Genomic DNA, 17,937 nt, shown 5'->3' with positions numbered 1-17,937 from the left:
AAAAACCCCCTGCCCGAATAAAACGGAAAACTAAGTCAGCCATACCAGGGTCATCACATAAGAGGGCAGGGAGCGTATCAGGCAGCGCAAATGTCTGCCTGACCACAGCTAAAAGGGGGCAGGCCAACAAAATGTGGGCCACTGTCAAAGCCGCCCCGCAGCGACATACAGGAGGGTCCTCCCGGCGCAGTAAATAACTGTGTGTCAGGTGGGAGTGGCCAATGCGGAGCCGACAAAGGACGACAGAGTCCCTGCGGTTTGCTCGCAGGGATGACCGCCACACAGTCGTCGTCTCCTTGATGGCACGGAGTTTATTGGGCATAATCCGATTGCGCCATTCAGCGTCCCAAAGCGCAAAAACTTTTCGGCGGAGGACTGCCCGCAAATCAGTCTCTGGGAGGCCAACGGCCAGAGACTGTTTACTCGTGGCCTCTTTCGCCAGGCGGTCAACATGTTCATTGCCCGGGATACCGACATGACCGGGGGTCCACACAAAGACCACAGAGCGGCCGCAACGCGCAAGAGTATGCAGGGACTCATGGATAGCCATCACCAGACGAGAACGAAGAAAACACCGGTCGAGAGCTCGTAAACCGCTCAGGGAATCGCTACAGATAACGAAGGACTCACCTGAGCAGGAGCGGATATACTCTAGGGCACGAAAGATGGCGACTAGCTCAGCAGTGTAAACGCTGCAGCCAGCCGCCAAGGACCGTTGTTCGGAATGGTCCCCTAGAGTTAGCGCATACCCGACACGACCAGCAACCATCGAACCGTCGGTGTAAACAATTCCAGAGCCCTGATACGTGGCCAGGATGGAATAAAAGTGGCGGCGGAAGACCTCTGGAGGGACCGAGTCCTTCGAGCCCTGTGCCAAGTCGAGCCGAAGGCAAGGGCGAGGAACACACCACGGGGGTGTACGCAGAGGCGCCCGGAAAGGAGGTGGAACTGGGAAAAACACAAGCCCGCAGAGAAGCTCCTTGATGCGTACGGCGATCGGACAACCCGACCGGGGCCGACGGTCTGGCAGATGGACGACTGACTGCGGGAACAGGACACGATAATTTGGATGCCCGGGCAAGCTAAAAACATGGGCAGCATAAGCGGCCAGCAAACGTTGGCGTCGGAACCGCAGTGGAGGTACACCTGCCTCCACTAGGACGCTGTCCACAGGGCTGGTGCGGAAAGCACCAGTGGCAAGGCGTATCCCGCTGTGGAGAATTGGGTCCAGCACCCGCAACGCAGATGGGGATGCTGAGCCATAAGCTAGGCACCCATAATCCAGGCGAGACTGGATTAACGCCTGGTAGAGCCGCAACAGGGTAGATCGGTCGGCGCCCCAGCGGGTGTGGCTCAAACAACGCAGGGCGTTGAGATGCCGCCAACACGCTTGTTTAAGCTGCCGGATATGAGGCAGCCAAGTCAACCGGGCATCAAAAAGGACACCCAAAAACCTGTGGGTCTCCACCACAGCAAGAAGTTCGTCGGCAAGATAAAGTCGCGGCTCAGGATGGACCGTTCGGCGCCGGCAGAAATGCATAACGCGGGTCTTGGCAGCCGAAAACTGAAAACCACGCGCTACAGCCCAAGACTGCGCCTTGCGGATTGCGCCCTGTAGCTGACGTTCAGCTGCTGCAATGCTAATAGAACTATAGTAAAGACAGAAGTCGTCAGCATACAGGGAAGCGGAGACAGAATTTCCTACTGCCGCAGCGAGACCGTTTATTGCAATTAAAAACAGGCAGACACTGAGGACAGAGCCCTGGGGTACCCCGTTCTCCTGGACGAGGGAGGAACTATACGAGGCCGCGACTTGCACGCGGAAGGTACGATACGACAGAAAATTTCTGATAAAGATCGGCAGAGGGCCCCGAAGACCCCATCCATGAAGCGTAAAAAGGATGTGATGACGCCATGTCGTATCGTACGCCTTCCGCATGTCGAAAAAGACAGCGACCAGGTGCTGACGGCGGGCAAAGGCTGTACGGATGGCCGACTCAAGGCTCACCAGATTGTCGGTGGCGGAGCGGCCTTTACGGAACCCACCCTGAGACGGAGCCAGAAGGCCCCGAGACTCCAGCACCCAATTTAAGCGCCGGCTCACCATCCGTTCAAGCAACTTGCAAAGAACGTTGGTGAGACTAATGGGACGGTAGCTGTCCACCTCCAGAGGGTTCTTTCCAGGTTTCAAAATGGGGATGACAATACTTTCCCGCCATTGCGACGGAAACTCACCCTCAACCCAGAGACGGTTGTAAAGGTTGAGGAGGCGTCGCTTGCAGTCCACTGAAAGGTGTTTCAGCATCTGACAGTGGATGCAATCTGGCCCGGGAGCGGTATCAGGGCAAGCGGCAAGGGCACTCTGAAATTCCCACTCACTGAATGGAGCGTTGTAGGGTTCAGAAGCGTTGGTGCGAAAAGAAAGGCTCCGACGTTCCATCCGCTCTTTAATGGAGCGGAAGGCCTGGGGGTAATTCGCAGAAGCGGAACTCATAGCAAAATGCTCTGCTAAGCGGTTTGCAATGACGTCGGAGTCAGTACAAACTGCTCCATTCAGTGAGAGCGCAGGGACGCTGGCAGGGGTCCGATAGCCGAAGACCCGTCGAATCTTGGCCCAGACCTGCGATGGAGTGACATGGAGTCCAATGGTGGACACATACCGCTCCCAGCACTCCGTCTTGCCTTGGCGGATAAGGAGGCGGGCCCGCGCACGCAGCCGTTTGAAGGCGATAAGGTGGTCCACGGAGGGATGTCGCTTGTGACGCTGGAGCGCCCGCCGGCGATCTTTAATCGCTTCAGCGATCTCAGGCGACCACCAAGGCACAGCCCTCCGCCGAGGGGACCCAGAAGAACGGGGAATGGCAGACTCGGCGGCAGTGACGATGCCGGCGGTGACCAATGTAACCACCGCATCAATGGCATCAGTTGAGAGAGGCTCAATAGCGGCAGTGGAGGAGAACAAGTCCCAGTCAGCCTTATTCATAGCCCATCTGCTAGGGCGCCCAGAAGAGTGACGCTGTGGTAGTGACAGAAAAATCGGAAAGTGGTCACTACCACACAGGTCGTCATGCACACTCCAGTGGACAGATGGTAAGAGGCTAGGGCTACAGATTGAAAGGTCAATGGCGGAGTAGGTGCCATGCGCCTCACTGAAGTGTGTGGAGGCACCATCATTCAAAATCGAGAGATCGAGCTGCGACAATAAATGCTCAACGGTGGCGCCTCGACCTGTTGCCACTGACCCACCCCACAGAGGGTTATGGGCGTTAAAGTCGCCCAGTAATAAGAAAGGTGGCGGCAATTGGGCTATCAGCGCAGCCAGGACATGCTGCGCGACATCACCCTCCGGTGGAAGGTAAAGACTGCAGACGGTAAGAGCCTGTGGCGTCCACACCCTAACAGCGACAGCCTCTAAAGCTGTTTGTAGAGGGACAGATTCGCTGTGAAGAGAGTTAAGGACATAGATGCAGACGCCACCAGACACCCTGTCATAAGCTGCTCGGTTCTTATAATAACCCCGATAGCCACGGAGGGCGGGGGTGCGCATTGCTGGAAACCAAGTTTCCTGCAGAGTAATGCAGAGGAAAGGGTGAAGGCTGATAAGTTGGCGGAGCTCAGCTAGATGGTGGAAGAAACCGCTGCAGTTCCACTGGAGGATGGTTTTGTCCATGGCTGAGAAAGGCGTGCCGGGACTGGGACGGCAGATTACGCCGCTGGGTCACCTGCTGCCTCCGATTGAGCACCCGTGCTAGTGCTATTGCTATTCACGGCGTCTGAGGGACCGGCGAGATCGAGGTCCTCAGCGGACGCCAGAATCTCCACCTCGTCCTCAGACGCAAAGCTAGAAGGTAGCGATGGGGTGGCTACCACCGCGCGTTCCTTGGGCTTAGAGCTGCTCTTCTTTGATTTCTCACGCTGCTCCTTGGGTTTAACTGGCTGGGAGGGCTTCACCGATGCAGTCTCCGGGACTGAGGAGGATCGGGAAGCCCTTCGACCTGCAGATTGTGGGCACTTACGCCACTGTCTATCGTCAGCCTTCCCGCCGGTGGAAACCTGGGAAGGGAGGGACCCAAGGGACCCCTTGCGAGCGTGAGAAGCCGAAGAAGTTGGACACTTCTCCGGCTTAGAAGCGGGGACCGACGTCCCCGATGGGGGGGATGGTGTTGCTCCTGAGGTAGGTGGCACAGGAGCAACCCGGTGGGTAGATCCCCCCACTGGCGAGGGGGCAGGAGGAGTTGTACCACTCGTCGATCCGGCCGGAAGGCGCGAAACTGATGGGGCTAGCACAGGTGTTGTAGCAGCGGCGTAGGAAGTTGTCATTCGCACTGGATGTAATCGGTCGTATTTCCGTTTGGCCTCAGTATAAGTCAGTCGGTCCAGGGTCTTATATTCCATGATTTTGCGCTCTTTCTGGAATATTCTGCAGTCTGGCGAGCAAGGTGAATGGTGCTCCCCGCAGTTGACGCAGATGGGAGGCGGGGCACATGGAGTATCGGGATGAGATGGGCGTCCGCAATCTCGACATGTGAGGCTGGAAGTGCAGCGGGAAGACATATGGCCGAACTTCCAGCACTTGAAGCACCGCATCGGGGGAGGGATATAGGGCTTGACGTCACATCGGTAGACCATCACCTTGACCTTTTCCGGTAACGTATCACCCTCGAAGGCCAAGATGAAGGCACCGGTAGCAACCTGATTGTCCCTCGGACCCCGATGAACGCGCCGGACGAAATAAACACCTCTACGTTCTAAGTTGGCGCGCAGCTCGTCATCAGACTGCAAAAGGAGGTCCCTATGGAAAATAACACCCTGGACCATATTTAAACTCTTATGTGGAGTAATAGTAACGCTAACATCCCCCAACTTGTCACAAGCAAGTAACCTGCGTGACTGGGCGGAGGATGCCGTTTGTATCAGTACTGAGCCAGAGCGCATTTTAGACAAGCCCTCCACCTCCCCAAACTTGTCCTCTAAATGCTCGACGAAGAACTGAGGCTTTGTGGAGAGAAAAGACTCCCCATCAGCTCTCGTGCAAACTAAGAATCGGGGCGAATAACTGTTACCTCCATCCTGGGACTTACGCTCTTCCCACGGCGTGGCCAGGGAGGGGAACGTGTTCGGATCGTACTTCTGAGCATTAAATTGAGCCCGAGAACGCTTAGAGACTGCTGGCGGCTGGCCGCCAGCGAGAGATGATGTACCACGCTTCATTGCGGGTCAGCCGCCCTGATGCCACCTACTCCGACCAAGGGCCCTCCCCACGGGCGCCACCCAGCCACAGCAAAGGCCACCTGGCAGGATGGCCGTTGCCGGGAGTCCTGATACCCCAGGAGGATAGGCATCTACTCCTTGGCATACGTGGGGAGTTAACGGCGCAGGCATCAGTAGAGCGATCCCTGTGTTGTCAGGGGGCTACGACCAAGAGGGTACATGGCGGCCCCACCACAACGGACTGGCTACCGTGCTGGATCTTAGGTGCAAAACTGTCCAAGGTCGTCATCGCAGTTAAAAGAAACACTGCAGAGGGCAGTGTGGTAATCGCACCCAGGGACGTATCCCCGCCCTAAAGATCGAAAACGAGCGGGACACCATTGCAACGACGTTAAAGCCGGCTAAAGGTCTAATTGCACGACGGATACAGTGCACCATGTAAGGCGCCCTTCCCCAATTGGCTCGCTCTTTGGAATAATTTAGAAAGATGGAGGTCAAACCCGAGAGGGGACCATCACATAAGGCCGAAACATGTGAGACTCCTTTTAGTCGCCTCTTACGACAGGCAGGAATACCGCGGGCCTATTATAACCCCCGAACCCGCAGGGGGGAGCAGCTAGGGAACTAGGAGTCCACCTAGACAGAGCCCCGCGCGCCTAGGTAAGCCTGAGGTGCGGCAGGTTCCCCAGAAGTTGCCCGCTAACGACTGTTCCACCTCAACAGCCATGCATCCCATCAGCACGCAGCACACCTTGAGATCGAGGGGTTGTTTATAGAGGTTTATTCCATCCTCTCGATCCATGCAGTCAAGCCAAGATCCCCATTCCCTGAGACACACAACATTCCACCGGCGCGCCGCACGGTGACAGGGGACTGGCAGCGCTTACCAGTTCCCAGCTCAGGAACCACAGGGTCGCCAAGCCCATAACCACCAAATGAATGCAGAGGGATGGGGCGGGGGGGCATGGGGGGGCGAGTGAGGGACGGACGGGTGGGAGGGATAGACGGGGGGGTGAGGGATAGACGGGGGGGTGAGGGATAGACGGGGGGGTGAGGGATAGACGGGGGGGTGAGGGATAGACGGGGGGGTGAGGGATAGACGGGGGGGTGAGGGATAGACGGGGGGGTGAGGGATAGACGGGGGGGTGAGGGATAGACGGGGGGGTGAGGGATAGACGGGGGGGTGAGGGATAGACGGGGGGGTGAGGGATAGACGGGGGGTGAGGGATAGACGGGGGGTGAGGGATAGACGGGGGGGTGAGGGATAGACGGGGGGGTGAGGGATAGACGGGGGGGTGAGGGATAGACGGGGGGGGTGAGGGATAGACGGGGGGGGTGAGGGATAGACGGGGGGGGTGAGGGATAGACGGGGGGGTGAGGGATAGACGGGGGGGTGAGGGATAGACGGGGGGGTGAGGGATAGACGGGGGGGTGAGGGATAGACGGGGGGGTGAGGGATAGACGGGGGGTGAGGGATAGACGGGGGGGTGAGGGATAGACGGGGGGTGAGGGATAGACGGGGGGGTGAGGGATAGACGGGGGGGTGAGGGATAGACGGGGGGGTGAGGGATAGACGGGGGGGTGAGGGATAGACGGGGGGGGTGAGGGATAGACGGGGGGGGTGAGGGATAGACGGGGGGGGGGGGTGAGGGATAGACGGGGGGGGTGAGGGATAGACGGGGGGTGAGGGATAGACGGGGGGGGTGAGGGATAGACGGGGGGGGATGGATAGACGGGGGGGGATGGATAGACGGGGGGGATGGATAGACGGGGGGGTGAGACGGGTGAGACGGGGGGGAGGGAGAGACGGGGGGAGGGAGAGACGGGGGGGAGGGAGAGACGGGGGGAGGGAGAGACGGGGGGAGGGAGAGACGGGGGGAGGGAGAGACGGGGGGAGGGAGAGACGGGGGGAGGGAGAGACGGGGGGAGGGAGAGACGGGGGGAGGGAGAGACGGGGGGAGGGAGAGACGGGGGGAGGGAGAGACGGGGGGAGGGAGAGACGGGGGGAGGGAGAGACGGGGGGAGGGAGAGACGGGGGGAGGGAGAGACGGGGGGAGGGAGAGACGGGGGGAGGGAGAGACGGGGGGAGGGAGAGACGGGGGGAGGGAGAGACGGGGGGAGGGAGAGACGGGGGGAGGGAGAGACGGGGGGAGGGAGAGACGGGGGGAGGGAGAGACGGGGGGAGGGAGAGACGGGGGGAGGGAGAGACGGGGGGAGGGGAGGGGGGAGGGAGGGAGAGAGGGGGAGGGAGGGGTAGAGAGGGGTGGAGGGGGAGGGAGGGAGAGAGGGGTGGAGGGGGAGGGAGGGAGAGAGGGAGGGAGGGGGGAGGGAGGGGTAGAGAGGGAGGGAGGGGGGAGGGAGGGGTAGAGAGGGATGGAGGGGGAGAGAGGGAGGGAGATGGAGGGAGGGCGAGAGATGGAGGGAGGGCGAGAGATGGAGGGAGGCGAGAGATGGAGGGAGGGCGAGAGATGAGGGAGGGCGAGAGATGGAGGGAGGGCGAGAGATGGAGGGAGTGGGAGAGATGGAGGGAGTGGGAGAGATGGAGGGAGTGGGAGAGATGGAGGGAGTGGGAGAGATGGAGGGAGTGGGAGAGATGGAGGGAGTGGGAGAGATGGAGGGAGTGGGAGAGGTGGAGGGAGTGGGAGAGGTGGAGGGAGTGGGAGAGGTGGAGGGAGTGGGAGAGGTGGAGGGAGTGGGAGAGGTGGAGGGAGTGGGAGAGGTGGAGGGAGGGGGAGAGGTGGAGGGAGGGGGAGAGATGGAGGGAGGGGAGAGATGGAGGGAGGGGGAGAGATGGAGGGGGGGGAGAGATGGAGGGAGGGGGGAGAGATGGAGGGAGGGGAGAGATGGAGGGAGGGGGAGAGATGGAGGGAGGGGGGAGATGGAGGGAGGGGGGGAGATAGAGGGAAGGGGGGGGAGATGGAGGGAGGGGGAGAGATGGAGGGAGGGGGAGAGATGGAGGGAGTGGGAGAGATGGAGGGAGTGGGAGAGATGGAGGGAGTGGGAGAGATGGAGGGAGTGGGAGAGATGGAGGGAGTGGGAGAGATGGAGGGAGTGGGAGAGATGGAGGGAGTGGGAGAGATGGAGGGAGTGGGAGAGGTGGAGGAGTGGGAGAGGTGGAGGGAGTGGGAGAGGTGGAGGGAGTGGGAGAGATGGAGGGAGGTGGAGAGAGGGAGGAGGGGGAGAGATGGAGGGAGGGGGAGAGATGGAGGGAGGGGGAGAGATGGAGGGAGGGGGAGTGATGGAGGGAGGGGGAGAGATGGAGGAGGGGGAGAGATGGAGGGAGGGGGAGAGATGGAGGGAGGGGGAGAGATGGAGGGAGGGGGAGAGATGGAGGGAGGGGGAGAGATGGAGGGAGGGGGAGAGATGGAGGGAGGGGGAGAGATGGAGGGAGGGGGAGAGATGGAGGGAGGGGGAGAGATGGAGGGGGGGGAGAGATGGAGGGAGGGGGAGAGATGGAGGGAGGGGGAGAGATGGAGGGAGGGGGAGAGATGGAGGGAGGGGAGAGTGGAGGAGGGGGTGTGATGGAGGGAGGGGGAGAGATGGAGGGAGGGGGAGAGATGGAGGGAGGGGGAGAGATGGAGGGAGGGGGAGAGATGGAGGGAGGGGGAGAGATGGAGGGGAGGGGGAGTGATGGAGGGAGGGGGGGGAGAGGGGGAGGGAGGGGGGAGGGAGGGAGGGAGGGGGGGGAGAGGGTGGGAGGGGGGAGAGTGGGTGGGAGGGGGGAGAGAGGGAGGGAGGGGGTGAGGAGGGAGGGAGGGGGAGAGAGGGAGGGAGGGGGAGTGAGGGAGGGTGGGGGGTGAGTGAGTGAGGGGGGGGAGAGAGTGAGGGAGGGGGGGAGAGAGTGAGGGAGGGGGGAGAGTGGGAGGGAGGGGGGTGAGAGGGAGGGAGGGGGGAGAGAGGGGAGGGAGGGTGGAGAGGGGTGGGAGGGGGGAGAGAGGGAGGGGGGGGAGGAGGGAGGGTGGGGAGAGAGGAGGGAGGGGGGAGAGGGAGGGAGGGGGGAGAGAGGGGGGAGGGGGGAGAGAGGGAGGGAGGGGGATAGTGAGAGGGTGGGAGGGGGATAGAGAGGGGAGGGTGGGGGGGAGAGTGGGGAGAGAGGGAGGGAGGGGGGTGAGAGGGGGAGAGAGGGGGGTGGGGGGTGAGAGGGGGGAGAGGGAGGGAGGGGGGTGAGGGAGGGAGGGGGGAGAGAGGGGGTGAGGGGAGGGAGGGGAGAGAGGGAGGGAGGGGGAGAGAGGGAGAGAGGGGGGAGAGAGGGAGGGAAGGGGAGAGAGGGAGGGAGGGGAGAGAGGGAGGGAGGGGGAGAGAGGGAGGGAGGGGGAGAGAGGGAGGGAGGGAGGGAGGGGGAGAGAGGGAGGGAGGGGGGAGAGAGGGGGGAGGGGGGAGGACGGAGGGAGGGGGGGAGAGACGGAGGGAGGGGGGAGAGAGGGAGGGAGGGGGGAGAGAGGGAGGGAGGGGGGAGAGAGGGAGGGAGGGGGGAGAGAGGAGGGAGGGGGGAGAGAGGGAGGGAGGGGAGAGAGGAGGGAGGGGGAGAGAGGGAGGGAGGGGGGAGAGGGGGGGGGAGGGGGGAGAGAGGGAGGGTGGGGGATAGAGAGAGGGAGGGAGGGGGATAGAGAGAGGGAGGGAGGGGGATAGAGGAGGGGAGGGGGAAGAGGGAGGGAGGGGGTGGAGAGGGGCAGGAAGCTATTGGAGGAGTTGGAGATGGTAGCTAGTTGGTTTAGAGGAAGGTAGCAAGTGTGCAGGCTAGGAATACGGGGGGGGGGGGGGGGTGCTTGGCAGATGCATGCACTAGGTACGGGCATTCTGTTACAAGAGCTGGTGAGGAGTGGCACAGGATGAAGATGACTTGAAATTCTGGATTGTGAGGGGGTCACAGGACAGAGTAAGGGGAAACTATTAGGTCCAGCGGTGTGGATACAGTGGCTTAGATGAGATTGAGGCCAGGAGGACTGCATAGGTGAAGGATGTGTTGCAACAATAGCTCCCAGCCCCACAGTTAACAAAAGCTAGTGGCCCTGTCTCTGATAGGATACGAGTGGAATACAATGCACTGGGTGGGAGAATTAGGTAGGTTTTCCAACTAGTTCTTACACAGGGATATGATATCTGTTGAATGGGGTATGTCACTCCCATTATCTTTGAACTACATAGATTGGAACTATCCCTGAAACACATCATTTGCTCCTGTAGTCCTCCTGACCTCAATCTATTTTACCCCACAGTACCCACACCTCCTACTCAACAGTTTCTGCTTCCTCTGGTCTGTCACCCCCTCCCAATCCCAATATATGCCTGCACACTATTTGCTACTGTGCTGCTTCTCACTAGCTCTGGTACCTGTGCACCAAATGCCTAACCTGTGCACCTGCCACCCCTCACCCCTGGCACTGCTAGTCTGCAAACCACCCTCTGAGTCAGTAACTACCCATTCCCAACATCACTTCCTGCTTTCTGCAGCTATCTCCCTCTACCCAACCCATCTGACACAATTTATTTCTCTTTTTTGGGTGCCTGGTGATAACTAAACACTTTTGGTATACAGTGAGTGGTCTCTTCTATTCCAAATTATTTTCATTCTGCCACAAATTCCTTCCTGTATTTTTTGTTTGTTTGTTTGTACATGTGTTAATTCTTGTACTATTCCTATTTTGATGTCTTTTTCTTCACTTTACTTTTGTTTTTGTTCAAATTTTACGTTTTTATTTTCTCTGCAACTATTTCTGTATATTAACAGTACTTTTCCTGACAGCCATTGTTACATATTCTATGTAATTTGTATTTTGGCTCGTTCGACATGCTAGTACCTCACATGTGTAAAAGAATCAACAGAAAATTTGTATAAATGAAATAAACAAAAACCCTCTGCCATACATTGTAAGTGCACTGCGGATAACAGAGATAGAGAAAAATAAGTCAAAAATGATATCGAATTTATGGCATACCAAAACCAGATGTACGATAACCAATGCAAATCATTAGAAATAGCTGAACAGCACTAGCGAATGCCTACATTAGACAAATGATTAGCGAACTCTAGAGAAGTTTTCTTAGAAGTCGTATTTGTGACATGTTGTTATTACTTTAAAATGCATGTCAGTTTAGAATAAGAAAGAAACATTTTGCTTTATGACTTAAGTTTATTGTACAAAAAATTATAGCCCATACAGGATAAAATTGTGCTGCATGTATGTAATCTCGTAATCTCTCTCTCTCTCTCTCTCTCTCTCTCTCTCTCTCTCTCTCACACACACACACACACACACACACACACACACACACACAGTGTGCATGTGCCCACACACATAATACATTATATAATCAATTAGCACAATCATCAGTATGGAACAAAGTAATGTTGTTAGAATTCATTACTACTTAACAAAAACAGTAAAATATCACAGATCTGAAACAGTCAGGTACTAGTTTTTTTTATGTGCAAAGAATTTTTGACTTAAGTGAAATTCCTTTTCTTCTTTAAAAAATATGAAGAAGCTGTGACTGCTGCTGCTGTTGCTGCTGCTGCTGACCCAATTGCACTTGGCTGTGTAGAAGACGATGTTGTAATAGATGCGATGTGGGGTACTGGCGGAGCCCTATGGATGTGAGAACATATAAATATCTCACCTAATTAATTGTAGTACATGAAACACTCTTATGCATGACATACGCTGTATCCAGCCTGCCAGTGTTATTTGGTTCTGAACTAGATACTAAGTTATTTTCTTTTGTGGTGCCCTCATCCTACCTGATGTTTGTTTGCAACAACCAATAAATAATTCTCTCACTGTCATAATTCCAATCACATTCAATAAAATTATAACATTATTTTCACAACATTGAAAAAAATCATAAATATGCTTTGCTCAGATTATATGTTACACATTAGAATATTGTTATTGAACTTTCTAATGCATAGTTATTTGATAAAATTAAAAATGATCTGACTGCAATACAGGACAACTGTATGTAACAACAGTTTCTATGCAGTTGCAGCACATCTTATAGTTGCGAAGATTCAAAGTCAACTTCTACAGTGCTTTCATTCAGAAGAAAGGCACACCACAAAAATACTTCGAATCGGGTAAAGGCCGTTATCAACAAATATAATGTCAAGCTGCAAATCCCTGTCATAATAAAGGACAATGCTTCCGACATAAAATCAGCTGCAGCATTTTTGAATCTTTTACATGGCCCTTTTTTTGTACATTCTTTAAATCTTATACTACATTCTTTAAATCTGTCAGTACAGAGAACTGTTGATGTGGTCAATAGCACTGTTATGTTTTTCAATAAGAGTTGATTTGGCTTAAGCCAACTTGGGGGTGAAGGGGGGAAAGAAAAAATGGAACCACGAATCACCAATCAATTATCGCCATAAAGGGTTGAAATTCTTCAATTTGGGAGGTGTTCGACAATATCAACAGTCAGCTCCAATATATTCACGACCTGGTATCTGCAGCAATTGCCAAATTAGGCAAATATTGATCAAGGCTTATTTTCCTAGAAGTAATTCCACTTGGGGCAGTGCAGATAACTGGTGCATCCAATGATTCAGCAATTGGTTCTGAAAATATTATGTACCCCAGCTATGTCAGTGCCCTGTGAGCATATCTTTTCAAAAGGAAGACAAATGTGCACTAAGAAAAGAATCACAGCCAGTGAATAAAACTTTTCAAATTTTGTTTATAAATCTTAACATTAATTCTTTCCTCCTTTATAGACATGTACTGTCACGTTGATCGTAAACAACAGCTGTAGATAATTTCAAGAAACACAAAATTTGAAATACAGGTTGGCTGTAACCAAACTTTGGCTGTTTGAGCCAATGTAGATTGAAAACTGTTTACTGTATGGGTACCCAACGTCACAGAAATGATGTTTGGATTATGTGCTCCAGGATTTGCGTTGTTCATAGTGTTAGTGTCATGACTTGCTGTTAAGTGCCAGTACTGGCACAGCGATGTAGGGTTGAAATGCAAGCATCAGTGTGCACTACAGCTGCAGTCAGTCAACATGGGCCTGGACAAGGTGAGCAGGGCTTAACCGATAAGACTGTTTTATTAAAACAGCAGCAATAGTTCTGCTGTTCTTCCCAAGTATTAACACATTAAAAGGATATGAAGAATATGAAGAGGACCCCTTTCTGCACTAGTGTTGAAGATGATGAAGTTAGAATTAACTGGCAATTTGGGAATTGCTCCTGTGAGAGGCCCACAACCAACAATGCCACAAATTGTTGAAGAAGTTACTATTGAACACTGGATGCAATGTGCCATCTTCAAGCAGTGCATGAGCTGTGTCATGACAGTTGAACATTCAATAGTTCACCATTTGGTAAGTGCTGTGAACAACTGTGACATGATACACCTAGTGGGATTCCAGGCTGTTGTGGATGCAGATGGTCTTCACATTGAGCAACATTTGTAACCTGGGATGTAAATCTAGTATACAATTACAGGGTGTATATGTTGACGAAGAAAAAAAAAAAAAACCGGATTTCCCGATTAAAAATACACTTTCTCCGGGATGAAAATACAATTTTTCCGTGTTAAGTAACAGTATACTTTTCCTCAGAACTGTAAAACTTATCAATCCTTTCAATGGTTGTGGTTTTATACACCAGCGTAGAATTTCCCGGCACTTTAGAATACAAAACTCAGGGGAAAACAAGTTTTGGAACGATGTCTGATGTTCAGCAACATGTACATTGTATATTTTCTTATTACGAAAGTATAAATTCGAATTCCACCAAACACCGCATGTTACTTTCTGAAGGATTGAAATCGAAATAGTGATGCACTTTTATAAGCCAGTTGTAGCTCGTGTCAAGCGATCTCGCCATGAACTGATGATAGCGGATATTCAGAGCATAGGACACGTGATGTAGTCAGCCAATAGCAACACCAGTGTTAAGTAGCGCGAACAGACAAATAGGAAAAGGTAATGTTTTAAATTACTATACATAGTGTTGCTACAAGAAAAGAAAAGCTTTCACGTATAATGTTGGTATCTAAGATTAATAAGCTGCAAGAGAAGCTAAGCTTTCACAAATAATGTTGATCTTTTTTGCGCATGTTACATCACACAAATGTGCCAGTAAAATTTTTAACAACGACATAAATGTCTGATCTTCTGAGCTCGAAAATATTCTAAATGGTCGTTCCTCAAAGATTTGATTTTGATTTAAGAAATTCATCGGACAGTCACGCACAGAGTTCATCTTGCGTAAAAAGAAATTTACTTTACTTGAAAATAATGGTTTTCAAACAACCATTCGGAATATTTTCCTGCGACCTGTTAGAAATAGATTCATTTCAACAGTTGCACCAGATGACAGGTGTCACCGTGCTTGCGCAGCTACAATGAAGCAGGAAGCCCGTACGTTCATATGTGTAAAACATTAATAGATCTTACATTATGTCATAAAAGAAATAAGACATTAGAGGATACTCCATGAGCATGAGATTTTTGTGAACCATGAGATTTTTGTGAACCATACTAAAATGCATAATTCGGCTTAAAGTGCACATTTGTATGTCCAGATTCAGATGTAAATTTTCTTTGAGTACCAGTACCATATTATCTCATGTTTGGTTCTTTATTATGCCATAATACCATACGTGCTAGAAGATGAAAACGTGAACTTTAAATTCAGCGAACAGTTGAAACTAGCCAACAGTGTGGAATTAAACACTTCGTTTCAAATAAATTAGCCTCAGCAGAAAAGATAAATAACAGCCAAATTTCTGTAACAAAGCGACAAAAATAACTATTGTTCTGCAAGGCGATTAACGCTTGACGGTCAGAAAGGCGGAAACAAAACAAAATCTGAAACTAATAATATATTTTAGCCTTTCGTAATTATGTGAACGTATTTTAATTCACTTGATAGCTCCTGGCCACAGAAATCCATTTTGTTTTCATCTGACATGAGAGCAATAAACGAAGAGGAAACAACAAAATCACTTAACGTACGTCACGTGGAGACTACCACCTCCCCACTACAACTCAGACTGCTCTGTGCATCAGGTCCAGATCTATGATATTTCCGAAACGGGACAATATTAGATAGTGGCGCTCCCCCTCCCTCGAGAGTTTGAAGTAGGACGCCAAAAATTACAAAAATCGACTTTTCAAAACTATCTTCATTTTGTAGCACACATCTTTCTGAAGAGCCTGATACATAAAACATGTATGTTCGAGGGAACGTAAGACATGTTATTTGGTCTTAAAGTGTGCCGAAGTGCAGTGCCAAGCCTCTTCCCACAGCATTCTTCCTTCGCACATCTCTGTATTTCGCTCTGTGGAATTCAAACCTGTAATATTTTTTAATGGGTGCAATCAAATTATATTCATGCCAGTGGAAATTAAAATCTCCTGTAGTACCTCTCCTGCTCCCAATCAGCCGGTTTGACATCCTGCCCCTCTTAAAAAAATCTCGCAATTAATACTGGATGGGATTATTTGTAACTGGCAGAACAAGAAATCTTCAGAAAATCTGCAGTCTTTACTGCCTATTAGCTGTTGTGTGTGGCATAAAATTAAATATATGATACATAAAACAAGTAAAGACAAGAGACAAGCAAGACAGTACACATTTCTTAAGTTCTAGCTTTTTTTCCTCTCTAATCTTTCCACAGCTTTATATGGCGTACTTTCTTTCTGGGAAAGAATCTATTACTTCATCAAAGTTCGGCAACGTTTTGCTATATCAAAAAACAAAATGTCGTTGTCTAATACTAGAAAAGCTGTTAATACAAATAGCACCCAAGACTGGTGTGGTTTCTCGATCTGATTACGTGTATTTTGTCACTGTCTGCTAGATAAAACTAAATAGGCCCGCCTAATATCGCAGTAATTGTTACACACACCAAATAAACGAGACTGTTTTGGCACAAATGGTCATTTTTATAACACGACAGAATATAATACACGAAGTATCATTATCAAATGCCTATTAGGCCTACTACAAGCAAAAAGTTTTGTTAGGAAATAGTTTCACATTTCATTCATACACTCTAGCTTCTGAAGCACGAGATCTAAAAGTAGTAGTACGAAAATTTTATATAAATTTGGAATCGTCATATTCTTCCGTGATTTGTGAGAGTCCTCGTTTATTCTCTTTCTACGTTCTAACAAACAATCTTGTCATCACTAATTCTGTAACTATTCCTGCCAGTGTCAACATTTATTCTCTGGTTAACTTCACTAACCCCGCCACAATCGCCGGTTTAGTTATCCCGCATTTATTCTCCGGTTAGGCGTCATTACGTGTTCGTACAACGCGTTCTCCACGCTACTCCCAGAATAGAACTTTAGTGGCTGCTAGCCGAGGATTGTTAGTTGTTTTTTCTACGCCGGTAGTCTGAATGTATCGAATTTGCTAGTAGTTATAACAGCGCTGATCATTTGCAAACCCAGTCAACCACATAAACAGCGATTGTCATTCACCCTTTCGGCTTTATTTCGTTCAGCTTGTAATAGACCAGTCCCCTTTCGTCTGCAGGAAAGTTTATTTCTAGATGCAACGGGGATTCCCCTGGCAGAGAAATCACGTACACTCTGCACGCATTTAAAAATCAACTTATGATTCATTCAGAAATCAACTTAGAATTTGATCAAAGATGTTCAAAAACCAACAGGGATGCGTTCAAAATCATATGAGTAATCGATAGACCAATGGGCACTGGATGCTTGGTGCTTTGTGAAACAAGGTCTTTTTCCTCAATAGTACTAACTTACAACAACTTTTCAGAACTGTATTTAAAATTCCATGAACACTGTACATCAGTGACACACTTATGAAAACAGTGTTTGGTGGGGAAGGACAGCATGTGAAGGGCTGCATACTCTTATCTGCCGCCAGGCAAGGTCTCTTGTATCACTGACACAGCTAATCGACACCTAAACCAACATTCTGCAAGCCACCTGATGGTGTGGGGCAGAGTTTACTTCTGGTATCACTATCTGATCTCCTCCCCACCCCCCATCCCTAGTGTCAACTGTCAATCACTGCATCATTCATCAATCCTCTGATGGTCTTCCTGCAGTTACCGACAAATTTCTGATGTAGTTACCTTCTTATAGGCAAGTGCATCATCTGCAAACAGCCTAGTGGAACTTCCCATGTTATCTGCTAAATAATTTATGTATATTGTAAACATTAATGGTCCTATCACATTTCATTAGGGTACTTCTGAATTTATCGTTACATCTGTCCATTTTGGTCTATTAAGAGCAACGTTTTGTGTTCTAGCTGCAAGAAAGCCTTGACTCCAGTGAGAAATTAAGTCCAGTACTTGGTAAACTCATATTTTTTCATTAAACAACAGTGCAGGGCTGTATTAAATGCTGTCCTGAATTTATGGAACATGGCATCCATCACTGTGGATCTCGTGGAGGAACAGAGCGAGCAGAGTTTTATAAGCTCTGTTTGTGAAATCCATGTTGGTTTTTATAGAGGAGATTTTCATTCTCCAGAAGTATTGTAATACGTAAGCATAAAACATGCTCCATCATTCTACAACAGATTGATGACAGAAATATAGGGCTATAATTATGTATCTCCATCCTATAACCATTCTTGAAAATGGGAATGATCCGAGTTTTTATCCAGAAGCTAGGTACCCTTTGTTGCTCCCGTGACATATGACAAACAGCTGCCAGAAGTGGAGCAAGTTCTTTCCCATGATCTCTGAGAGTGTTACTGTTATCTCCTATGGTCCTGATACC

At 51.2% G+C, this 17,937-nt stretch overlaps 1 protein-coding gene across 9 annotated transcripts in view; it reads right to left on the bottom strand.

Moving 5' to 3' along the window:
- Positions 1-17,937, bottom strand: part of LOC126183741 (spindle assembly abnormal protein 6 homolog) — a 335,654-nt gene that overhangs the window by 53,942 nt on the left and 263,775 nt on the right. The window contains exon 11 of one of the 9 annotated variants that reach the window (XM_049925952.1): positions 11,380-11,798. The exons of 7 other annotated variants lie outside the window; for them this stretch is intronic. In XM_049925952.1, coding sequence (XP_049781909.1) covers positions 11,625-11,798 — 174 coding nt within the window. In that variant the 3' untranslated portion in view covers positions 11,380-11,624. Of the gene's footprint in view, positions 1-11,379; positions 11,799-17,937 lie in introns of those variants that run through there. One more of the 9 variants, XM_049925951.1, reaches the window with a different exon arrangement.

Source organism: Schistocerca cancellata, chromosome 4 (assembly GCF_023864275.1).
Source record: "Schistocerca cancellata isolate TAMUIC-IGC-003103 chromosome 4, iqSchCanc2.1, whole genome shotgun sequence".
NCBI classification, from domain to species: domain Eukaryota; kingdom Metazoa; phylum Arthropoda; class Insecta; order Orthoptera; family Acrididae; genus Schistocerca; species Schistocerca cancellata.
The sequence above is the reverse complement of the archived record's forward strand: the minus strand, read 5'-3'. Positions and strand labels throughout refer to the sequence as shown.